General features: G+C 40.6%; 1 protein-coding gene across 3 annotated transcripts; it reads right to left on the bottom strand.

Annotated features, from left to right (window-relative positions):
* Positions 1 to 1377: 1377 nt before the first annotated feature.
* Positions 1378 to 26776, bottom strand: LOC139767209 (uncharacterized). 3 transcript variants are annotated; one of them, XM_071696330.1, is made up of 7 exons: positions 26591 to 26776; positions 25374 to 26097; positions 11894 to 12208; positions 9066 to 9236; positions 6453 to 6656; positions 4234 to 4373; positions 1378 to 3649 (listed from the first exon to the last, which is right to left on the bottom strand). In XM_071696330.1, exons 2-7 carry the CDS (start codon positions 25389 to 25391, stop codon positions 1450 to 1452), a joined length of 3048 nt encoding a protein of 1015 aa, XP_071552431.1. In that variant the 5' UTR covers positions 25392 to 26097; positions 26591 to 26776; the 3' UTR covers positions 1378 to 1449. The 3 variants fall into 3 exon arrangements, with proteins under 3 accessions (XP_071552431.1, XP_071552428.1, XP_071552430.1); XM_071696327.1 differs by lacking the exons at positions 25374 to 26097; positions 26591 to 26776 and adding an exon at positions 19281 to 20098; XM_071696329.1 differs by lacking the exons at positions 25374 to 26097; positions 26591 to 26776 and adding an exon at positions 19281 to 20098 and having other exon boundaries at positions 6453 to 6647.
* Positions 26777 to 26862: the final 86 nt, after the last annotated feature.

Raw genomic sequence — 26862 nt, 5'->3', positions numbered from 1 at the left:
CATCTTGTGCTGAAAAAAGGTGTTTGCAAAGAACAAACTCCCTCGCAGCATAAACATCCATAAAACTTGCTTTCTCATTTACTCGTCACTTCCCATTTACCAAATATCTTGCTAATTTCATCACATCCCACCTTTACATTCATAATCACCCATTACAACCATGTTTCTCTCAAGACCATTTGTACAGTCATTCAAATTTCTCCAGAAATGCTTCATTTCATCCTTACCTCATGCTGTCTTCATATCTAGAGGTGCATATACATATACCTATGCATACTTCATAATTCTAATCTATTCTCTCACCCACACTATTCTTGATCCATTCTTGGTGACGTCAGAATTGCATATCCTTTCCCTCTTCCCTGACGATTTTCATTCATTCTCATCCATACCATTTCTATGGCCCACAACTTGCATTCATCATTTCCATTTTCACTCTACACACCCTGCCCTAAGATATGGTTTTCCCCAATCCCTAGCACAGCCAAGCTAAAACCTTTAAACTCCACAAGCTTCCTCCTCGTACTCTACCAGTCATCCCATTTCCTTTCAGTGCCATCACCCTCAATTGATTGTGTTTTTTACTCCTCGACATAACTGGTAGACTCCAGTGCCACTTCGTAACCTTTGTGGCCCTTCCTTGACGGGCCATTGGCAGAGGGAAACTCCAGCACAGTGTTTCCAGTGTACCAGTAGGAACATTAGGTAGGAGCCTCTGCAAAGACTGTGCTAAAGTTTCCCTCTGATAGTGGCGTGCTAAGGGTGGGGCACTAAAGGCTAAGAGTTGGCACTGGAGCTCGCTCTTATGGAGACTTCCCATAAGGGAATTCCAATTGGAAACAGGCATCAGTGATAGAGACAGGTCAAGTAAGTATGGATTTAGTGAGGGTTTCAGTTCAGGAAGGAAAGGATTCTTTTAAAATAAATCCATTATTCACCAGACAGATTGGTGTGATGCCTAGAGTTGGACAAATGATCTAAGAACATCATTGATCATGTGGAGTTTCCAGGAATGAACCTTGAAACTCCAGTGACATGGTTTATCCTCCTCCTCTTGGATAGAATAACCCATTTTACCTGCTAAACAAGGTTAAAGTCATACATAATGGCATCGAAACCGGCTCAAGTTGAAAAATGAATTTTTTTTGGCATTGGTTGCCATGCACTGGACAAACTTCCTGTACAACTTGAATTAAGAGTACTATGGAAGGTTTAGTGGAGGTAGTGGTTGTGACATCTCTGGTATGGGAGCAACCATGGCATATTGCACCAGTTTTGTTGAATGATTTCAAGCATAGATATCTAAAAAAAAAATGTGAAATTTGCAATGCCTTGCTTTTATTGTAATCTTAAGGGATGCATGCATGTAAATAAAAATTGACGATATAAACCTTTTATGACAGTGAATATATAGATACAAAACTAAATGACCAGTCAAAAGTACAGCCATCACTCTGTGTCAGTATTTAGGGGAGCCATTACTTGTGTAACATGACATTTCAAATGCCGATTGTAATTCGCTTTGGTAGTAAAGGCCTTGCCACAAGATTTGCATTGGTGTGGTCTCTCACCAGTGTGTGTTCTAAGGTGTAACTTGTAATTATAACTAGAAGAAAATGACCTGTCACAGAATGTACATGAATGAGGGCGTATTAAGCGGTGAGTAGTTCGCATGTGATGATTGAGATTGGATCGGTAATAAAATGAAGTATGACATACACTACAAGTATGAGTCTTCGTTCCTGCATGACGATGTAAATGATCCTGAAGGTCTGATCGCCTAGCAAGAGTTTTCCCACATACTGGGCATACAGCTCCTCCTTCACCCGTGTGACTAGCCATATGTGAATTATAGCTTGAAGCTGTTGATAAAGACTGTCCACATACCTGACATGAATATTTTGGACGTTGACTGTTGTGTGTGGTTAAATGCGACTGTAATCCTGAGGCTTTACTGAAGCCTCGACCACACACAGAACATTGGTGTGCAAAATGTCCTTCGTGTTCTGCTAAGTGTCTCCGATAAACAGACTCCAAAGCAAAACCTCGCCCACACAGTTGACATCTATGGCTGAACTGACCTGTACAAGTATCATAATGCGCTTGCATATTGCTTCGGTGACTAAAACTGCGGCCACAATTATCACAGGTAAATGGTTTCTCACCTGTATGAGTCCTCATGTGCACCTGTAAATTTCGATTATTAGCAAAAGTCTTTGAGCATAAATCACATTTACAGACTTGCTTTTTTTTTGTATGTGTCTTTGTATGCGAGATCAAAGCCTGGAGTGAAGTACATTCCTTGGAACACACTTTACAAGTCAGGCTCTCCTGTGTGTGGTCTTCAAGGTGTTTTTTTAGTTTAGCCTTCCTTAAAAAGATATTGTCACATAGTTTGCAAGGGTACGTCTTATGGAGCTGAACATGTCTAGTTAGTGCCCTCTCGGAACTGAACTTTTTTCTACAAGTCTCACAACTAAAGTGAAAGGCATACGCTTTGTGCCTGCGTTCAATATGCCTCACTAATGCCTGACGGTTAGAAAACACCTGATCACACTGCCGACAAATTTGTAATTTTGCATGTTTCTTAGCCTTTATGTTCTTGGCCAAAAGTGTTGGTTTATGATACTCGGTAGCCTCTTCTACTTTCCTTGGCTCATCCCGAACTAGAGTTGTTGATACCACAAAAGAATCCTCTGTTTTACTTTTCAATGAAGTTTCAGAAACTATATCACTCTTGTTTTCAATCTGTTGGTCACTTGTGGTATTCTGTTGGGTGTCCTCAACTGTATCATGGCATGATTGATTTGTAATATCTACCTCTTCTTTGTGTTGTATTTCACTATTAATGCTGTTTATATCTTGAGGTTCTGTAGTAGTTTTGTCACTCACAGTTACTGTTACCACTTTAGTTTCATCCTTTTTGGCAACATCTTCACAACTTTGCAATTCACCATCTGTGGAGGTCTCCTTTATTGTCACTTGAGGTTCCCCAATGAGATTGCACTCACAATCTTCAATATCAATATCACAGTCAACAAAAACCATGTTGTTATCATTACTGGGTGGCTTGCTGAGTGTTTGCTGGTTTTGCTGTGGTTCGAGCTGGGTAACTGACTGACCGATGACTTGACTAGAATGCTGAGACTTTTGCTGCTGCTGCGGAATGGGGATGGGTTGTTGTTGCTGTGAAAGATGATGTGTTAAATGGTGATGGAGTTGCTGATGCAAAGAGTGTTGTTGTTGTTGCTGCTGATGATGATGCTGTTGCTGTTGATGTTGCTGCTGCTGCTGCTGTTGTTGTAAATGTTGGGCCACAGGAGGTAGCTGCTGCTGTTGCTGCTGTATGCCTTGAGGCTGCTGAGTGGTATGGTGATGACTTGGGTTGTCTTGATGCTGAAGAATGTGGTGCTGTAAGTGCTGCTGATGGAGATGTGATGCCTGATACTGGACAAGCTGCTGGTGGAGGTGGCTTTGTTGTTGCTGCTGTTGCTGTTGCTGATGTTGTTGCTGTTGATGCTGCTGCTGTTGCTGCTGCTGATGTTGCTGCTGTAGCTGATGTTGTTGCTGCTGCTGTAACTTCTGCAAGGTTGTGATTCGGATACCATGCTTTTCACAGTTAGCCTCCAATTTGGTGACAAGACATTTTCTGTTGAGTGAAATTAAAGACGAAACACAGTACAGTAATCAAACAATACAGCAGCAATAATCAAACAGCATGATAAGTGAAGAGAAGTAATGTAAATTACAAACTTGCCAGCAATATTTATGAGAAATACTTGACTGGGATCTTTAATCTTAGAACCTTTAAAAAATGCAAATCTGATAACACTCTGTAAGGGAGTATTTGAAAACATGAAGATGGGTTGTAAAATACATCTGAAAGAAGGGAGAATAATAAATTTGTAAAATTACTTAAATCTGTGCCCCACCATCTCATAAATGCACATGTAAAGAGTAACTGACATGTAATGGGCACAAATTACTGTTATAAATAAACTAATTTTACAATACAAGTAATTTTTGGTACCTAGAACCTAGAAATTCAGAAAGAGCCATATCACTAGTATGGCTAAAAACTATAATGCCATTAGTAATTTACATGACACTGCAAATTAATCATACAACTTTAATACAGTGTATATATTTCTTTACTCCACTGCATACTGTATGCATGTACAACTTCTCTCCAAATAAAGCTTATCAACATAATTTCATAGTAATGTATCCTACCTATAGTGAGAAAAACGATGTTCCAAGACATCGAGCTCATTGACAAAATGGAAACATTTGCTACAAATAGTGGTGGAGTGGAGAAGATGGCGAGGCAGCACAATACCCATTAGTCCACCCAACTTGTCTCCAACACTGACCTGTAATGCAAATCAAGTATCAAAATACTGTACCAAAATTACTGTGTGTATTGAAATGGTTTGGACATATGTAGAGAATGAATAAGGAAAGGTTGACAAATAGGATATATGTGTCTGAGGCAGAGGGAACAAGAAGTGGGAGACCAAATTGGATGTGGAAGGATGGAATGGAAAAGATTTTGAGTGATCTGGGCCTGAACATGCAGGAGGGTGAACAGCATGCATGGAATAGAGTAAATAAGAACAATGTAGTATACTGGGGTCGAAGTGCTGTTAATGGACTGAACTAAGGCATGTGAAGTGTCAGGGGTAAACCATGGAAAGGCCTGTGGGGCCTGGATGTGGATAGGGAGCCATGGTTTTGCTACATTACATATGATAGCAAGAGAATGAGTGGTAGCGGATGTGATCTTTTCTCATCTGTTTCCTGGCCCTACCTCACTAACATGGGGGGTGGCAATGCTGTTCCCTGTTGGTGAGGGTGGTAGTGGGAATGGATGCAGGTGAGCAAGTATGAATATGTATATGTGTATATATGTAAGTAATGAAAGGGTAAGATAGAAGTGTGGTAATAAAAAGTGTGTGGCTCAGAGAGCAGAAGAGGGTGTGTTGAAATGGTCTGGGCACATGGAGAGAATGAGTGGGAAAAGATTGACAAAGAGGATATGTGTCAGAGGTGGAGGGAATAAGAAGCGGGAGACCAAATTGGAGGTGGAAGGATGGAGTGAAAAAAGATTCTGAGCAATCGGGGCCTGAATATACAGATGGGTGAAAGGCATGCAAGGAACAGAGTAAATTGGAACGATGTGGTATACCAGGGTTGGCATGCTGTTAATGGATTGAACTATGGCAAGTGAAGCATCTGGGGTAAACCATGGAATGGTCTATGGGGCCTGGATGTGGAAAGGAACTGTGGTTTCAGTGCATTATACATGAGAGCTAGAGACTGAGTGTGAACGAATGTGACATTTTTTGTTTGTTCCTGGTGCTACCTCATCGGGGGGGGATGCTTATTCATGTGTGGCAAGGTGGTGAAGAGAACAGATGAAGGCAGCAAGTATGAATATGTACATGTGTATATATGTATATTTCTGAGTATGTATATGTATGTTTATGATGAATTGTATATGTATGTATGTGTGTGTGTGGGCATTAATGTATAAAGCATGTGTATATGGGTGGGTTTGGCCATTCCTTGTCGTTTCCTTGCACTACCTCACTAGTGTGGGAGACAGTGGTTAAGTATGATAACTAATAAGTAATGTATGTGTATGTATATATGTATATGTACATGTACGTATATACATGTACATAATTGTCTGTTTCCTTGAGCTACCTTGCTAACACAGGAGACGGTGATTAAATATAATAAATGTATGTGTATGTATATGTACATGTATGTTTACACATGTATATACATGTGTACATGAAAGGATGGGTCTTTCTGGCACTACCTTGCAAATGAGGAAAAAGAAGATCAATCAATAATAAATCAATGCATATTTTTAAGTATGAAGTTTTAGAGTGCTTTGCCACAAATACAAACAAAAGAAAATAACAATCCTTCTGCACTTCCCCACTTTTTCAGGAGGGTTAGCAGTCTATAAAGCATGAAGGGTAAGTGTAGTTTGGACTTTTAGGCGGTGAGAAGGAACATACAACTCATCAAACCTGCCATGCCACATCTTTGAACCCATCTCATGGGTTGTACAGAACTTTACCAATTTGCTCTCACAATTCCATTCATTGAATGTGGAAAAATTTTCCTCTTCCCAAACTAAGCTAAAATGTAACAAATTTGTCAAGACATTTTCACTTTCTTGGACACATGCACAAAAAAAAAAAAAAAAAAAAAAAAAAAAAAAAAAAAAAACTCAGATTCTGTTACCTCAAAACCCAAGGAAACCCACTTTCTTCCAAGGGCAATCAGTTTCTTACTTTTACAAGCCAGGGGGAATCAACCTCTATTCTACGACAGTTATTCATGGATTAATTCAGAGACAGTATAAGTTTTGTTACTGCAATTTAAAACTAATGTAAATGATAAAGAATGCAAATTCACATACTCCATACACTTACTTTAGACATAACTGTACTAAGAGAGTCCATTGAACAAGCAGCAACTGCCGAATCTGATTCTGTGTTTCCAATGTTGTGCTGGCTGCCAATATTCACTGCTGTATCACACACTAGGCAAACATCCCCACTGCCATCACTTGCTATAGGAGCATCATCTCCAACACGTTTCTTCTTGTATGATGCTGAAGCACCATTCTGCAAGGACTAAAAAATGAAATATCAAAAAGTAACTACCTGAATGTTGCTGCCCAGTCTGCACGGAGACTGAATTTTTACATTTTCTAAAAGAAGAAACAGAAGTCAAGCGGGGAGTTCTCATCCTCCTCAGAGGCTCAGACTGGGGTGTCTAAATGTGTGTGGATTTAACCAAGATGAGAAGAGAGATGAAACAGGTAGTATGTTTGAGAAAAGAAACCCGAATGTTCTGGCTCTGAGTGAAATGAAGCTCAAGGGTACAGGGGTAGAATGGTTTGTAAAAGTTTTGGGAGAAAAGTCAGGGGTTGGTGAGAGGACAAGAGATAAGGAAGGAATAGTGCTATTAAAAGAGGACTTGTGGAAGAGTGTGATAGAGTGTAAGGAAGTAAATTCTAGATTGGTGTGGGTAAAACTGAAAGTGGATGGAGAGGGAGATGGGTGATTGTTGGTGCTTATACACCTGGTCATAAGAAGATCGATCATAAGAGGCAAGTGTCTTGGGAGCAGCTGAGTGAGTGTGTCAGCAGTTTTGGCGCATGTGACTAGATATTAGTGATGGGTGATTTAAATGTGAATGTGAAGGTAAGTAATGTGGCAGTTGAGGGTATAATTGGTGTGCATGTGGAATTCAGTGTTGTTAATGAAAACGGTGAAGAGCTGGTGGATTTGTGAGCTGAAAAAGACTGGTGATTGGGAATACCTAATTTAAAAAGAGATACACAAGTATACATATGTGTGTAGGAGAGATGGTCAAAGGGCATTATTTGATTGTGTTAATGGATAGATGTGTAACAGAAAGACTTTTGGATGTTAATGTGCTGTGAGGGGCAGCTGGTGGGATGTCTGTTCACTATTTTGTGGAGGCGAAGGTGAAGGTTTGTTGAGGTATACAAAAAAGAAGAAAGAATGTCGGGGAAAAGAGAGTGGTGAGAGTGAGTTTGGAAAGGAGACTCGTGTGAGGAAGTACCAGGATAGATTGAGTGTAGAATGGCAAAAGGTGAGAGCTAATGATGTAAGGGGAGTAGGTGAGAAATGGGATGTATTTAGAGAAGCAGTGATGGCATATGTATATCAGATACAGTAGTGAGTGGAGGGATGAAGTAAAGTTGTTAGTGAAAGAGAAAAGAGAGGCATTTGGATGATACTTGCAAGGAAAGACTGCAAATTACCAGGAGATGTATAAGAGAAAGCAGCAGGTCAAGAAGAAGGTGTAACAGTTGAAAAAGAGGGCAAATGAGAGTTAGGATGAGAATAAGATGCTTGGAAGGAAGTAAATAATATGAGTGAGACAAGAACAAATGGGAACATTGGTGAAGGGGGCAAAAAGGAAATGATAACAGGTAGTGATGAAGTGAGGAGATGGAGTACGTATTTTGAAGGTTTGTTGAATGTGTCCGATGATAAGAGTCGCATATGTAGGGTGTTTTCGTCGGAGTGGTGAGCGAAATAAGAGATGATGAAAGCCTTGCAGATAATGAAATCCAATAAGCAGTGGGGTTGGATGTTACTGCAATTGAATTCATTAAGAAAGGGGGTTACTGTGTTGTTGATTGGTTGGTAATGATATTCAATGTATGTGTCTGCATTATACACCTGCTCAGGACTGAGGCGCTTGTCAGCTATGAGTTTCGCAAATTTGTCCACATACTTGGCAGCTCCTTTGTGGTTTGCAGACCGCTTTTCTCTGCACACTTTATTCATGGAAATTCCATGACGCTTCTTGAATCTTTGAAGCCGTCCTTCACTACAGTCACAGTCATGTTGTAATTTAAGTTCTTTATGGAACAACTATGTCTGGTCCATTATCATGCTACCTGATAAGTCCACTCCATCACTCTAACACTGTCAAAAACATTCCATCATCACTCGATCATGCTCAGTACCCTTACCATCTTTCATAGTTTTTCTAATTGTCATTTGCTTCTTTATATCATAAACAGTTGATGAACCAATACTGTAGATGTCACACAGCTTACAAACCGAAACACCACGGTCCATTTTTTCCAACAGCTCTACTTTATCTTGGATCAATATGGACTCATGTTTATGCTTGACACCATGACTTGACACTCTCATATGTCTTAGAAGCCCTAGCTAGGGTTAAATTTGAGCACAATAAGCTAAGAATGTCACAGAATTGCAGTATCACCACCAAGTGCAGTGTAAAGAATGTAAATAAGTGCGCCCTACACACAACGCCGTCTGTGGCCGCCCAGTAAACTAGTCCCGTGGCTGTGGTAATTTCAAGTTCCATCACATTATTTTGTCCACACTAAAGGAGGTACCAAACCATCAGCTGCCGGAAAATCGGTGGTGTACCTGTACATACACCACCCGTATCAATGATTTGCAATAATTAATTTCTCACAGGTATTCACCATTACACATGATTACTTTCAAAACCATCCAAACATTTACCTTGACTAAAGCTAAAGATTCACTGGGACAAAGAACAGAGTTTGATGGTGCCACAATCCCTCCCTGTTGGGTATCAGCTACTGTAGTTCCACCGTCACACACTACACACAGGCGGCAATCACTAGCTTCATCTTCCGAATTTTTTTTCTTGTACCCTGAATGACTGCACCCCTGAAATATCATACTACATTAGCTGAGTAAATAAATATATGTAAATACAAATAAAACATTTACCTATCTTTTTTCATCATAGGATTCAGGTCAAAACTGCACTCAACTTGTACCATGAGAAGTAAGAAATCCACATGCCTTTCATTTTTAAATCTTAAAGAATATCTATCATTATGTAATCTATCTCATCCCAAGAGACAGGAGGGAAAAAATGTTATCCACATATCTCCTGCATGTCAAAGGTGATTAAAATGAGTGGGAGCCGAGTCTGGAAGTCCTCTCCACCTGTATTATCACCTTGTGAAAGTAGGAAAAGGAGAAGGAACAGTGCATTATCTTTCCCTGAGATTTAAGTTCCTACCTGATGCTGCAGCACTAAGGTTGCAAAGGTGAGCATACTTATGTCATCATCATATATAACTCAGATCCCTTTTATGAGGCTCAGACAACTTCGAGGCTGCACTAAAGTCAGAAGCAGGAAAATGATTGACTTCTTTGGAGTGAGAAGTATCTTGAGAAGACTGTTACCTTACATCAATTGATAATGATAAGGTCTCCTGAAGTTTGATTTTTTCATTAGCTATGTAACCACAAGAAAATAGAGTTTGGTAACAAGTATAATATACATACATTTTTTTTTTTTTTTAAACTATTCGCCATTTCCCGCATCAGCAAGGTAGTGTTAAGAACAGAGGACTGGGCCTCTGAGGGAACATCCTCACCTGACCCCCTTCTCTGTTCCTTCTTTTGGAAAATTAAAAAAAAAAAAAAAAAAACGAGGGGAGGATTTCCAGCCCCCGCTCCCTCCCCTTTTAGTCGCCTTCTACGACACGCAGGGAATACATGGGAAGTATTCTTTCTCCCCTATCCCCAGGGATAATATACATACATACACAAGTATATACAATAAACCCTCAATTTAACAGACTAATAGGGGGAGGGGATCCATTTATGCCAAAAGTCCATTAAATCAAATGTAACCTATTTCTGTGCCACATTTAAGTTCACACACTTTAAGTCCTCTACCACTGGAAGGTTTAGTGTGTTGCAAGCAGTCACCTTCTACGACATGCAGGGAATACGTGGAAAGTATTCTTTATATAAACATATATATTATCTCTGGGGGCAGGGGAGAAAGAACAATTCCCGTGTATTCCCTGCATGTTGTAGGCGACGACTAAAAGGGGTGGGAGCGGGAGGTTGGAAATCATTCCCTCCAGATTTTACTCTCTCAAAAGAAGGAACAGAGAAGGGGGCCAAGTGAGGATTTTCCCTCTGGGGCTCAGTCCTTTGTTCTCAATGCTACCTCACTAACAGGGGAAATGGCGAATACATATGAAAAAATATATATATATATAATAAAATTTTTTCATACTTTTCATTTCTGTATAGCAAGGTAGCACTAAGGATAGCGGAAAAACAGCCTCATTTGCTTACATCTACTATCTAGCTGTCACATAATGCACCAAATGCAGAGCACCCTTATCCAGAGTCAAGCCCAAAAGGTCTTTTCATAGTTTTTGACAGCATGTCACTCCCTTAATACCATTTGTTCTTTCCCATGCATGCCTCCCATCCTCCTGCAGGCAGGCCCTGATCACTCAGAGACAGACAACTGAAGTGTAATACAAGTATGATGACTACAAACGGATGTTAGAAAAGTGAAGCAGAAAAATTCATGCATAGAAAAAATTTATATATACAGTAATCTGACAGCATTGATGAATGGGAAGAATTTAAGCATAATACACAAGAATTGCTTGCATGGGGAAGTTTTAGTCCCAGCTCTAGTGCATGTATGTGAAATTTCATTTCAAGTGAATCCAGAATGGTAAAGAATAAAGAACTTTAAGATGGATACTCTATGAAGCAGAGTTTAAATTACAAAAAGATATAAATTACCGTATATATGTGAGAAAGATTTATGGTGTGGTGAAATCATTAGAAAGGAGTATGGATACAAGCCTTTTAAGATAGTATGGCCATGTCGGATATGAAGCAAATAATTCGATGCTGAAAATCTAATACATGATTATGGGAACGGAGAAAAGAGGAACACCAAGGAATAGACCAGCAGATACAGTCCGTGAAATGTTGAAGATCACGAGTATTTCAAACAAAGATGCCACAGGAATTATAGCTGATCACATAAAATGGCGCAAAGGAAACATTTTGTGTGTGTGCATGTGTAGAGAGAGAGAGAGAGAGAGTAGATGGAGATATTCACACTAAGAAAATCAGCTCTGAGCAATGATAAGAGTTATAGAAAATGCTACAGCAGCTGTATTCTATGAGTGCTTCAGCACTGGCCTGAAAGCATTTATGCAAGTGATCCACTTCATGGACATGGGGCTGAAATTCAAGTATGACAACTAGATATATCAAAATATTGAATGGTTTTCCATAAAACAAGGTAAATTCAACAAAATACAAAATACAAAAATGAAAGAAATCACCGAGGTAATGTAGGAACATATATATGAATTACAAAGACTTTATAAAATCTAAGCACTAGACATAATTACTGTATACATAACAGCCAGCTTTATTTTCTTATGGTATTTGTTTCTTGTAGGGGTGGTTGATTCCATAAGTGACAACAGTTGATAAGAATTAATTATCATTAGCTCCAGCATAACATTCAAGTGCAGACTCACCTGCATGAGATCAGCTGGAATATTCTTGGTCTGACCCAAGCACTCTTGCTGAGTGGTGGTGACAGAGTTGGTATGGGAGCTGACGCTTGGCTGGCTTGATGTTAACGTGTGGGATAAAGTGGTAACAGACTGGACTGATGGAGGCAATGTGTGGGTCAATGGAGGTGGTGGCTGGGAAGAGGGAGGTAATGGATGGGGTATCGGGATTGTTGGCTGGGCAGAGGGAGGTAGTGGAAGAGTAGGAAGTTTCTCCACAGGTGCAAGGTGATGTTCATGTTGTCTTGTGCTAGCTTGGTTTGTCTGTCCAGTACATGCCTGGGGGTTTAAATTATCAGTCTTATTGACAATTGTATAAGAACCATCCATTTCTCAGCTAACTCAAGCCATCTTATTCTAAGATCTTTGTCACTAAAAGTGTAAGCAATATCTTAAGCACTTATACATGATAAAGTAATACTCTGACATCTTGAAATAATAACATAGTAAACAATCTTAAGCAGATAATTGTCAGTAAAACATTTCATTCAATTTCTTTTTGCTGAAAAATGTCAACAATTTCAAACCTCTATACAGCTGGTTATGGCAAACCTCTATCAATTCAGATTTATCTATGCAAGACAATCTCCGATTCTAACCAGTATGTTATCCATAGTCTCTTCCAAGCAACAGCTACCCAAGCTTACACCCCTCTCAGCCAGAGAATCTCTGCCTTTCAACTCATTCTCTTTGGACACTCACCCATGCTTCCCCTCCCTTCAGCCACAATAATACCTTTCTTCCACAAATAACAAAATGCACTCTTATGCTGATGAATCAACACTATATTCATCCACATCCTTTAGTAATTATGCTCCTTCTTCAATCACTTGACCTGCATTCCTTCTATCACTCAACCAGCATCCCTTCTTTTTATCACTCAACCTGCATCCCTTCTTCTATCATTTGACCTGCATCTCAATTCGACCCAACTTCCTCAATAAACTCAGACTTGGACAGGATAACTCACTGAGGTAAATAAAACCTGCTTAAGTTTAATGCCTCCAAGAACCAGTTTCTGTCTATCTTGCTACTGGAATTTCCTAACAACTTTTGTTTGTCCTTTGACAGTTCTGTAATTCCACCTCTTGACTCAATGAACATACTTGGTACTATTGTGACATCCGCTCTGTGTTGAAAACCTCACATTATGGAAATAGCTGAGTCTGCCCATAAGAAATTGGGAGTCCTGTTCAGATAACGAAATTTCTTTATTCTAAACAGTTGCGCCACATATACAAAGGACTGATCCATCCTTGTATGAAGTACTGCTATAACATCTATGGTGGTTCTAGCTCTGCATCCTAACAAGACAGTTGAGTCAAAAGTAGTCTGACTTTTCAAAACTTGACCTGCTTGCCCTTTGCTGCAATGTTAGTTCACTCAATCTTTTCCATAGGTATTACTGGTTTTTGCCCCAAAAGCTGGCTGTTTATGTGCTCCCCACCACTAGCTAGACCATGCAATACTCGGAAAGCTGCTGCATAACACAATTCAAGGGTGAGCCATTTTGATGACTTTCTTTCCATTCACCTCAAAGCTTTGGAACTCTTTACCCTCTCATGTTTTTCCCAATACCTATGACCTGGCACATTTCATACGATAGGATTTTTAACTTATTCCAGAATTCATAAATATTTTCCCTTGTCTCTTCTTTTTTCCCTTCATTAACCTCTCTATATTCTAGTTAAGGCCTGGCCTTGATGAGGGCTTACGTCTGTGAATGGAGCCTCTCATATAAGAAATAAAGAAAAATTAATACTAAAAGCATCAACATTACGCAGCAAAAAGAGCGACTTACCATTTGAACAATGCCTCTGCATCACGTTAAATCATGCTACCTCAGCTTCACCCCCATTATCAATTAATATAACATCCATAAACTTGAAAAAATCCAAAATAAATTACTGCATAATAAAAGCCTGCTCCAAATTCACCAGTATCAACAATCATACTTTTTTCATACTTGTTTGCTGTTTCCCACCCTAGTGAGATAGTGTCAAGAACAGATAAAGGAAAGACCTCATTCACTCATATTCATTCTTTAGCTTTAATATTAAAGTGTAATACAATGAAATCACAGTCCCCTATCTACAACAAGGGCCCACAGAACTTTCTGTGGTTTCCCCAGGCTGCTTTACATGCCCTGGGTCTGTCCACAGATAGCATGATGCCAAATGCATACTGCATTACTCTAATTCACTCTATCTTGTGCATGCTTTTTACCCTCCAAGAGATCAGGCACTGAGCAATCATACATACTAAATCAAAAATTTTTCCTAAACTTAGAAATGAAAGGGATATAATCAATAACTAGAGCCTAACAAAATCCCTTACACTCTTGTCACTTCATGTTTAACCACACCTAATCCCAAAATAATAAAAAATACAATACCACACAGCACCACTCAACCTCAACAAAATCATTCCTCTGCCAAACAACAGCATCAATAATCACATACAGGATAACCTTCCAATCTACTCCATCCAACAACTTTAATCAAATTAAATCATGAGTACTCTTCTCCAATTACAGAACATACATATCTCAAACAAAACTCATCTAAGAAATTATAATCCAATTAGCTGGACTTCTGTAGCCACCATCTATTCCTTAAAAAAACCTGCACAAACTTCACCCAACTCTGCTTGCACTGCTATGATACTCCATATACCTCATCACACTTCATAATCAGTTGCCCTTTTTGACACCAAAACGTAATATCTCTTCCACATCTCAGAATCTAATATCTAACAGCAAGTGGTACAAGTTGCTGGATATCCAAGGTCCATCAACTTTGAAAATATGTTAAGCTGAGGCTATGACAATGACTCCAGACCCCAATCTTTGGATATATAAGTCTGGAGCTTGCACTCTCATTTTTGTTCTGCTACCTTGTTTCATTCCCATGCATTAAAGTAAGCTGGTTTACCTTTTTACACGGTATTCAACATCTTTACCCTGAATAACCTTCCTGGAGCTCTTATATTCATTCAAAACAACATTTCTATATGCAATCAAAGCATCTGTCCAGTCTTTTTGCTTCTCTTTTCTCAGTCAAGAACCTTGGACATACTTGCATATCTCTCCAGCCACTTTGAAAATGCCTTGTGCCTTACCATATTCCACCTCTCTTGGTGGCTTTAACATTTCACTTTCAATTAGCCTAGCATGATTATGCTTACCATCCCATATACCTAAACACTGAGGAGTAGAATACCTTCCCTTGCTTCTCTTATTATTTAATAATTCCCCAGAATATTCCTTCAAGACTCCTACACTTGTCCTTGTCCTCTGGTTTAGATAGGAGTCTACCCCATACATTCCTTTTTCTTCTCCCTCTACCCACAACTTTTTTTATCTTTATAATATTTCTGCTATACATCCCTTTATTTACATCAACTCCAGTACTCAACATTCTCTTCCACCACCTACCTACCCTCTTTTAATTTTTCCTTCCAGTCATTTCTGCTTTTAAAGAATTTTTACATCTTTATTTTCACAATCAATTCTTCACAATTGCAATAAAGCTTGTAACACCTTTTACTTCTCTGTAATTATGCTTATCACTACCTCCAATTCACCGTACCATTCCCAAGATCTTTTTATCGCTTCAGAAGATTGCTATTTTCAATCGAACACTGGTGTTGTTTTCATAACCTGTGAATGAGAGCATGAACCTTGAACAGTAGATCAAGTTTATCCTCACAACTATGAGTGGGTTGAATGATGAGGCTGACATGGAGAGAACAGCAAAGCTAAGGAAAGGCTCTTTGGCTACCAGGTTTGTTTCTCTATGTTTAGACAGGATACTCAATTTTGTCAGTTTCTAGCAATACAACTCAAAGCCACTTTCAGACAGAAAACCATCCAGAAAGAACAAATATTTCTGAGTGGTTCCAAATTGCACATACTCAGGACTAGTTGTTTGGTAGTTCTTCCACTTATTTTAAAAATATACATGCCATATCTGATAAAACAGCCACAAGTTGATCTATCTATTCAGGTTTATTTATTTTATTTATCTTGCTTTGTCGCTGTCTCCCGCGTTAGCGAGGTAGCGCAAGGAAACAGACAAAAGAATGGCCCAACCCACCCACATACACCCAAATATACATACCTATACATCTCAATGTACACATATATATACACACACAGACACATACATATATACACATGTACATAATTCATACTGTCTGCCTTTATTTATTCCCATCGCCATCTTGCCACACATGGAATAACAACCCCCTCCCCCCTCATGTGTGCGAAGTAGCACTAGGAAAAGACAACAAAGGCCCCATTCGTTCACACTCAGTCTCTAGCTGTCATGTAATAATGCACCGAAACCACAGCTCCCTTTCCCCATCCAGGCCCCACAGAACTTTCCATGGTTTACCCCAGACACTTCACATGCCTTGGTTCAATCCACTGACAGCACGTCGACCCCGGTATACCACATCATTCCAATTCACTCTATTCCTAGCACGCCTTTCACCCTCCTGCACGTTCAGGCCCTGATCACTCAAAATCTTTTTCACTCCATCTTTCCACCTCCAATTGGGTCTCCCACTTCTCCTCGTTCCCTCCACCTCTGACACATATATCCTCTTGGTCAATCTTTCCTCACTCATTCTCTCCAAGTGACCAAACCATTTCAAAACACCCTCTTCTGCTCTCTCAACCACACTCTTTTTATTTCCACACATCTCTCTTACCCTTACATTACTTACTCAATCAAACCACCTCACACCACATATTGTCCTCAAACATCTCATTTCCAGCACATCATCCACCCTCCTGCGCACAACTCTATCCATAGCCCATGCCTCGCAACCATACAAAATTGTTGGAACCACTATTCCTTCAAACATACCCATTTTTGCTCTCCAAGATAATGTTCTCGACTTCCAAACATTCTTCAACGCTCCCAGAATTTTCACCCCCTCCCCCATCCTATGATTTACTTCCGCTTTCATGGTTCCATCTGCTGCCAGATCCACTCCCAGATATCTAAAACACTTTACTTCCTCCAGTTTTTCTCCATTCAAACTTACCTCCCAACTGACTTGTCCCTCAACCCTACTGTACCTAATAACCTTGCTCTTATTCACATTTACTCTCAACTTTCTTTCACACACTTTACCAAACTCAGTCACCAGCTTCTGTAGTTTCCCACATGAATCAGCCACCAGCGCTGTATCATCAGCGAACAACAACTGACTCACTTCCCAAGCTCTCTCATCCACAACAGACTGCATACTTGCCCCTCTTTCCAAAACTCTTGCATTCACCTCCCTAACAACCTCATCCATAAACAAATTAAACAACCATGGAGACATCACACACCCCTGCCGCAAACCTACATTCACTGAGAACCAATCACTTTCCTCTCCTCCTACATGTACACATGCCTTACATCCTCGATAAAAACTTTTCACTGCTTCTAACAACTTGCCTCCCATACCATATATTCTTAATACCTTCCACAGAGCATCTCTATCAACTCTATCATATGCCTTCTCCAGATCCATAAATGCTACATACAAATCCATTTGCTTTTCTAAGTATTTCTCACACACATTCTTCAAAGCAAACACCTGATCCACACATCCTCTACCACTTCTGAAACCACACTGCTCTTCCCCAATCTGATGCTCTGTACTTTCCTTCACCCTCTCAATCAATACCCTCCCATATAATTTACCAGGAATACTCAACAAACTTATACCTCTGTAATTTGAGCACTCACTCTTATCCCCTTTGCCTTTGTACAATGGCACTATGCAAGCATTCCGCCAATCCTCAGGCACCTCACCATGAATAATTTTTTTTTATTATACTTTGTCGCTGTCTCCCGCGTTTGCGAGGTAGCGCAAGGAAACAGACGAAAGAAATGGCCCAACCCCCCCCATACGCATGTATATACATACGTCCACACACGCAAATATACATACCTACACAGCTTTCCATGGTTTACCCCAGACGCTTCACATGCCTTGATTCAATCCACTGACAGCACGTCAACCCCGGTATACCACATCACTCCAATTCACTCTATTCCTTGCCCTCCTTTCACCCTCCTGCATGTTCAGGCCCCGATCACACAAAATCTTTTTCACTCCATCTTTCCACCTCCAATTTGGTCTCCCTCTTCTCCTCGTTCCCTCCACCTCCGACACATATATCCTCTTGGTCAATCTTTCCTCACTCATTCTCTCCATGTGCCCAAACCACTTCAAAACACCCTCTTCTGCTCTCTCAACCACGCTCTTTTTATTTCCACACATCTCTCTTACCCTTACGTTACTTACTCGATCAAACCACCTCACACCACACATTGTCCTCAAACATCTCATTTCCAGCACATCCATCCTCCTGCGCACAACTCTATCCATAGCCCACGCCTCGCAACCATACAACATTGTTGGAACCACTATTCCTTCAAACATACCCATTTTTTGCTTTCCGAGATAATGTTCTCGACTTCCACACTTTCTTCAAGGCCCCCAGAATTTTCGCCCCTTCCCCCACCCTATGATCCACTTCCGCTTCCATGGTTCCATCCGCTGCCAGATCCACTCCCAGATATCTAAAACACTTCACTTCCTCCAGTTTTTCTCCATTCAAACTCACCTCCCAATTGACTTGACCCTCAACCCTACTGTACCTAATAACCTTGCTCTTATTCACATTTACTCTTAACTTTAATCATACATACATTAAATAACCTTACCAACCAGTCAACAATACAGTCATCCCCTTTTTTAATAAATTCCACTGCAATACCTTCCAAACCCGCTGCCTTGCTGGCTTTCATCTTCCGCAAAGCTTTTACTACCTCTTCTCTGTTTACCAAATCATTTACCCTAACCCTCTCACTTTGCACACCACTTCGACCAAAACACCCTATCTCTGCCACTCTATCATCAAACACATCCAACAAACCTTCAAAATACTCACTCCATCTCCTTCTCATATCACCAGGTTTATTTATTCAATTATCTTATCGGTGAACAGTTCATTTTCACTCAGTTTCTTATAAATGTGTTCCTAGCTGATAAACACTGGACAGACCACGTGGGCTCATAAAATTAAAAGTGTATAATAGGAAAGTAAATATCAAAATTATGGAACATATCAATTTACTAGCATTTGACTTTCATTACTAATGAATTCTGGTCTGTTTCAGTGATGTATCAGGGATCTTTTCAAATGAAGTTTACTGTAAAAACTATTTAATGATTTTAAATGATCCTACGGGCCACTATTTGCAGGCTAATTAGTTATTATATATGAAGCAGCCCACAATAATATTTTGAGCAGCTAAACATACAGGGAGTCTTTCCTAACCTGATGTTCTGAGCGATGGGTGGCTGGTCGATGGTCAGTACGTGTTTCCACACGGGTATCTGGGACTTGCTGATAGTTAAGTGGTGTGAGGTATGGGAGAAATGGTGGAATCTGTGTCCCTGGTATTGGCTGATATTCATAATGGGATCTGGTTACAGAAGGATCAACTGCACCCATACTCATATTCATATTGACAGCAATAGTATGGCTGGGGGGACCTCTAGGAACAGATTTCACCTGAGGAGCATCAACCTGTTGTTCCTGAGAGACAAAACCCTCCCCATTTACTCCAGTTACTCCTCCCATGGCACTTACACCCATCCCAGCCATGCACTTATTCCAAGCAGCATCCAGACGGCAATCTGTGTATGAATATGTATATGGGTGTGACATATGATTGCCTGGAGCAGTAGAGCGTGTTGCAGTTGAAGATGTCCCCACTCCACATCCTCCCATTCCATCCCAGCTTCGTCCTGCTCCATCTTCACTGTATACACCCATACGGGAATAGTCTTCAAAAGGTCGTTGATCGTGTCCATGACCAGGTCGGGTAACTTCTCCACAGGAGGGATAAGCAACAGAATTGTATCCAGCATCTTGCTGAAGTCTGCGTTGACACACCTCCATGGTGTACTGTCGAGAATCTGGTACTTCACATGCTTTACCTCCATGTAATGCACTTGTTCCCTGCCTCCCAGGCTGCCCTACATCTTTGTAAACATTTTCTGATGTTCCTGGCAACATTTCTGTCAATCCACCACGCATGCTTTCACTCAAGTTGGCAAAGTAAGATGATCCTGAAAATTTTTGCACTAATTAATACATAAATGTAACCCTCATTCTTAATATGCTATTATCCTACTCATAGTAAATTAGCTTATCAAAATCTTCTTCAAGCATTTAGGTTATTAGCAGTCTCAACTCCCTCAAGCATCAACAACTTAAAAACAACACTTAAAACAGGTAGAGCAAGGAAACAGACAAGGAATGGCCCAACCCACCTACAAACACATGCATATACATAAATGCCCACACACACACACACATATACACACAGACATATACAGCGGGGGGCTGGAAATCCTCTCCTCTCGTTTTTTGTTTTTTTAATTTTCCAAGAGAAGGACCTGAGAAGGGGGCAAGGTGAGGGTATTCCCTCAAAGGTCCAGTCCTCTGTTCTTAGCGCTACCTCGCTAACGCAGGAAACGGCGAATAGTATGAAAGAAAGAAAATACACATATATATACACATGTACATATTCATACTTGCTACCTTCATCCATTCCCATCACCACCCCACCACACATGAAATAGTATCCCCCCTCCAGTGAGGTAGTGCCAGGAACAGACAAAAAAAGGCCATATTCGTTCACACTCAGTCTCAAACTGTCGTGTGTAATGCACAGAAACCACAGCTCCCTTCCCACTTCCAGGCTCCACAGACCTTTCCATGGTTTACCACAGATACTTCACATGCCCTGGTTCAACCCATTGGTAGCACGTCAACCCAGGTATATCACATCATTCCAATTCACTCTATTCCTTGCCCTCCATTCACCCTCCTATATGTTCAGGCTCCGAATGCCCAAAATCTTTTTCACTCCATCTTTCCACCTCCAATTGGGTCTCCCACTTCTCCTCGTTCCCTCCACCTCCGACACATATATCCTCTTTGTCAATCTTTCCTCACTCATTCTCTCCAAGTGACCAAACCATTTCAAAACACCCTCTTCTGCTCTCTCAACCACGTTCTTTTTATTTCCACACATCTCTCTTACCCTTACGTTACTTACTCGATCAAACCACCTCACACCACACATTGTCCTCAAACATCTCATTTCCAGCACATCCATCCTCCTGCGCACAACTCTATCCATAGCCCATGCCTCGCAACCATACAACATTGTTGGAACCACTATTCCTTCAAACATACCCATTTTTGCTTTCCGAGATAATGTTCTCGACTTCCAAACATTCTTCAAAGCAAACACCTGATCCACACATCCTCTACCACTTCTGAAACCACACTGCTCTTCCCCAGTCTGATGCTCTGTACATGTCTTCACCCTCTCAATCAATACCCTCCCATATAATTTACCAGGAATACTCAACAAACTTATACCTCTGTAATTTGAGCACTCACTCTTATCCCCTTTGCCTTTGTACAAAGGCACTATACACGCATTCCGCCAATCCTCAGGCACCTCACCATGAGTCATACATACATTAAATAACCTTACCAACCAGTCAACAATACAGTCATCCCCTTTTTTAATAAATTCCACTGCAATACCATCCAACCCTGCCGCCTTGTGAGATTTCATCTTCCGCAAAACTTTTACTACCTCTTCTCTGTTTACCAAATCATTTACCCTAACCCTCTCACTTTGCACACCACCCAGACCAAAACACCCTATCTCTGCCACTCTATCATCAAACATATTCAACAAACCTTCAAAATACTCACTCCATCTCCTTCTCATATCACCAGGTTTATTTATTCAATTATCTTATCGGTGAACAGTTCATTTTCACTCAGTTTCTTATAAATGTGTTCCTAGCTGATAAACACTGGAAGACCACGTGGGCTCATAAAATTAAAAGTGTATAATAGGAAAGTAAATATCAAAATTATGGAACATATCAATTTACTAGCATTTGACTTTCATTACTAATGAATTCTGGTCTGTTTCAGTGATGTATCAGGGATCTTTTCAAATGAAGTTTACTGTAAAAACTATTTAATGATTTTAAATGATCCTACGGGCCACTATTTGCAGGCTAATTAGTTATTATATATGAAGCAGCCCACAATAATATTTTGAGCAGCTAAACTACAGGGAGTCTTTCCTAACCTGATGTTCTGAGCGATGGGTGGCTGGTCGATGGTCAGTACGTGTTTCCACACGGGTATCTGGGACTTGCTGATAGTTAAGTGGTGTGAGGTATGGGAGAAATGGTGGAATCTGTGTCCCTGGTATTGGCTGATATTCATAATGGGATCTGGTTACAGAAGGATCAACTGCACCCATACTCATAATTCATATTGACAGCAATAGTATGGCTGGGGGGACCTCTAGGAACAGATTTCACCTGAGGAGCATCAACCTGTTGTTCCTGAGAGACAAAACCCTCCCCATTTACTCCAGTTTACTCCTCCCATGGCACTTACACCCATCCCAGCCATGCACTTATTCCAAGCAGCATCCAGACGGCAATCTGTGTATGAATATGTATATGGGTGTGACATATGATTGCCTGGAGCAGTAGAGCGTGTTGCAGTTGAAGATGTCCCCACTCCACATCCTCCCATTCCATCCCAGCTTCGTCTGCTCCATCTTCACTGTATACACCCATACGGGAATAGTCTTCAAAAGGTCGTTGATCGTGTCCATGACCAGGTCGGGTAACTATTCTCCACAGGAGGGATAAGCAACAGAATTGTATCCAGCATCTTGCTGAAGTCTGCGTTGACACACCTCCATGGTGTACTGTCCGAGAATCTGGTACTTAATGCTTTACCTCCATGTAATGCACTTGTTCCCTGCCTCCCAGGCTGCCCTACATCTTTGTAAACATTTTCTGATGTTCCTGGCAACATTTCTGTCAATCCACCACGCATGCTTTCACTCAAGTTGGCAAAGTAAGATGATCCTGAAAATTTTTGCACTAATTAATACATAAATGTAACCCTCATTCTTAATATGCTATTATCCTACTCATAGTAAATTAGCTTATCAAAATCTTCTTCAAGCATTTAGGTTATTAGCAGTCTCAACTCCCTCAAGCATCAACAACTTAAAAACAACACTTAAAACAGGTAGAGCAAGGAAACAGACAAGGAATGGCCCAACCCACCCACATACACCCAAATATACATACCTACACAGCTTTCCATGGTTTACCAGAGATGCTTCACATGCCCTGGTTTAGTTCATTGACAGCATGTCAACACTGGTATACCACATCATTCAAATTCACTCCATTCCTTGCATGCCCCTCACCCTCCTGTATGTTCAAGCCCTGATAGCTCAAAATCTTTATCACTCCATCCTTCCACCTCCAATTTGGTTTCCCGTTTCCCCTTGTTCCCTCCTCTTCTAACACACATATATCCTCTTTGTCAATCTTTCCTCACTCATTCTTTACATGTGTCCAAACAATTTCAACACACCCTCTTCTGCTCTCTCAACCACACTCTTTTTATTACCACACATCTCTCTTACCTTTTCATTACCTACTCGATCAAACCACCCCACACGACATGCTGTCCTGAAACATTTCATTTCTAACACATCTACCCTCTTCTGTACAACCCAATCTATAGCTCATGCCTTGCAACCATATAACATTGTTGGAACTACTATTTCTTCAAACATACCCATTTTCGCTCTCTGAGATAACACTCTCGCCTTCCACACATTCTTCAATGCTCCCAGAAACTTCGCCCCCTCCCCCACCCTGTGACTCACTTCCACTTCCTTGGTTCCATCTGCTGCTAAGTCCACTCCCAGATATCTAAAACACTTCACTTCCTCCAGTTTTTCTCCATTCAAACTTACCTCCCACTTAACTTGTCCCTCAACCCTACTGAATCTAATAACCTTGCTCATTCACACTTACTCTCAACTTTCTCCTTTTACACACCAACCTCTGCAGTTTCTCATCTGAATCAGCCACCAGCGCTGTATCATCAGCGAACAACAACTGACTCACTTCCCAGGCCCTCTCATCTACAACAGACTGCATACTTGCCCTCTCACCAAAACTCTTGCATTCACCTTCCTAACAACCCCATCCATAAAGAAGTCAAACAACCATGGAGACATCATGCACCCCTGCCGTAAACCGACATTCACTGGGAATCAATCACTCTCCTCTCTTCCTACTCCACACCTGCCTTAGATACTTGGTAAAAACTCAATGCTTCTAGCAACTTACCTCCCACACCATATACTCTTAAAACCTTCCACAAAGCATCTCTATCAACCCTACCTTATGACTTCTCCAGATCCATAAATGCTACATACAAATCAATCTGTTTTCCCAAGTATTTCTCACGATACATGTTTCAAAGCAAACACCTGATTCACATATCCTCTAACCACTTCTCAAACCACACTGCTCTTCCCCAGTCTGATGCTCTGCACATGCCTTTACCCTCTCAATCAATACCCTCCCATATAATTTCCCAGGAATACTCAACAAACTTATGCCTCTGTAATTTGAACACTCATCTTTACCACCTTTGCCTTAATACAATGGCACTATGCATGCATTTTGCCAATCCTCAGGCACTTCACCATGAACCATACATACACTGAATATCCTCACCAACCAATCAATGACACAGTCACCCCCTTTTTTGATAAATTCCACTGCAATACCATCCAAACCCACCGCCTTGACAGCTTTCATCTTCTGCAAAGCTTTCACTTCCTCTTATCTGTTTACCAAACCATTCTCACTGACCATCTCACTTCGCACACCACCCCAACCAAAGCACCCTATACCTGCCACTCTATCATCAAACACATTCAACAAACCTTCTAAAAACTCACTCCATCTCCTCCTCACTTCATCACTTCTTGTTATTACCTCCCTATTTGCCCCCTTCACTGATGTTCCCATTGTTCTTGTTTTACTCACGACTGTAATGTACCTGATTTTGATAAAGATGATTCTCAAAGAAAATTGCAATTGATGTGATATGAACATACACATTGATATCTAATAAGAGAATGTGTCTAAGATATGTGAGGGATAAATGCAGAGATAAGCCATATGTAAAATGAACGGAAAGAGAGAATTTGTTTGGGTGAGAAATGCATGTCAGCATGGAATCTATGAAATTAAGTCACACCCATGGTGAGGTGGGGCCTTGATATACAGTATCTCAAGGTATAGCAGGAAAAGGTTCAGGGTACAATGATAAACATATACTATACAGTTACCCAAATGTGTAAAGTAAGTGAGCTTTCAAAAAGGACCATAACCAAGTTCATCAGCTGGACATTAGTATGTTAACTTCATGAATAAATGATAAACCTCAAAGCTGCACTTCATGGTTTACATTATATTCAATACTACTTACCTGCAGAGGGTGATGCATGTGGTATTGGATATGAGTGCTGCTGAGATGCAAGAAGTGGGGAGTACAGAGGAGGCTGAGCTGTCATGATAGGTCTTAAGAGGGACTGTTGTGAATTCAAGATTGGCGAATAATAATAACTTGGCGCAGTGTTCACTTGTCCTCCAGTTCCTCCATTGCCTACAACAATTCCTCCTCCTCCCCCTCCTCCTCCACCACCATGGGGAAGGTGATAGCTGGTTGAAACATTAGCAAGTACTCCACCACCTCCTCCTATGGTAGGCCCTCCACCACTCACTTCAGCCTGGTGATAGCTGGATGAACTATTTGTGGATGCATTGCCTCCTCCTCCTCCTCCTCCTCCTCCACCTGTATTTCCCGCACTGCCATTGCTATGATGGTAAGCTGATGAGACTGCACTTCCATTATTTTCACCAGGGCCAGGTCCACTTCCATGATGATAAGATGAGTCTGCTGAGACTGTGGCTGTATTTCCACCTCTTCTACCTAAGTGACTGTGTCCCTGGTACGTTGAGGCAGCATTCGGCACTGCACGACTGGATTCTGAGACGGTACCTCTAACTGCTGCCTCACACACTGTTGGAACAGTTGTTGCCTCACATAGTGTCTGCTCTCTCTTAACATTGTTGTTTCTACTGTTTGTATTCCTTTCATCACATACAATGCTTCTGCTGGCACTACTGCTACTGCTACTTTTGTTCATGTTCTGTTTGAATAAAAGCAGAGCAGATATGAATATCTTTTTTGTAGAACTGAATTAATTCATTAATTATGTTGAAGATAACTGCCATAATTTGGTAAAAAAAATTGTACAAGAATTCCTCATTAATGTAAATAAAATAATCTCCCAGCATCATTTTGACATTCTGAAAATCTACAGTACATTAAAAATGATTCATCCAAAATTAGTTACTGATTGCCACAATTCAAACAAAAATATATTCTATATACAGATTTATACATCAATATACATTCTGCCAAGTTGTATGTAGACCAAGTTATGGGAAAAATATCATATGATGAAATAATTGCAACTTAGGCTTTATTCAATATGGACTACTGACTAAACCTTTACGAAGCATACACCTTATGAAGGGTAAAGGTAATGAACCTTATCGAAGTCGTCTAAAGTGCCAAGCCCTATATCATCACCATTATCCCTTGGTCAACTACAGGGTCCACCAGCAGATGTTACAAACCTGTCATCACTAGAGTGTCAAACGCTTCAATTGTATACGTCCTTTGAATTATCATAGTGACTATATCAACAAAATATTTTCAAAAATTACGACTTTAGGTATGATTGTGTGGTAAAATGGCATAACAAGTGGTAGTTTGTATCCATTGTGCGATGTTTACAGATGGCGCTGCTTGACATGGTTGATGGTGTTTCTTGCTAGCGAACACTTCCTGTGTCAAACATTCTTCTGGCGAATACTTTTTGCTGACACGCAATCCTCATCACTAGTTT

This window comes from Panulirus ornatus, chromosome 59 (genome assembly GCF_036320965.1).
Source record: "Panulirus ornatus isolate Po-2019 chromosome 59, ASM3632096v1, whole genome shotgun sequence".
Taxonomy (NCBI): Eukaryota; Metazoa; Arthropoda; class Malacostraca; order Decapoda; family Palinuridae; genus Panulirus; species Panulirus ornatus.
The sequence above is the reverse complement of the archived record's forward strand: the minus strand, read 5'-3'. Positions and strand labels throughout refer to the sequence as shown.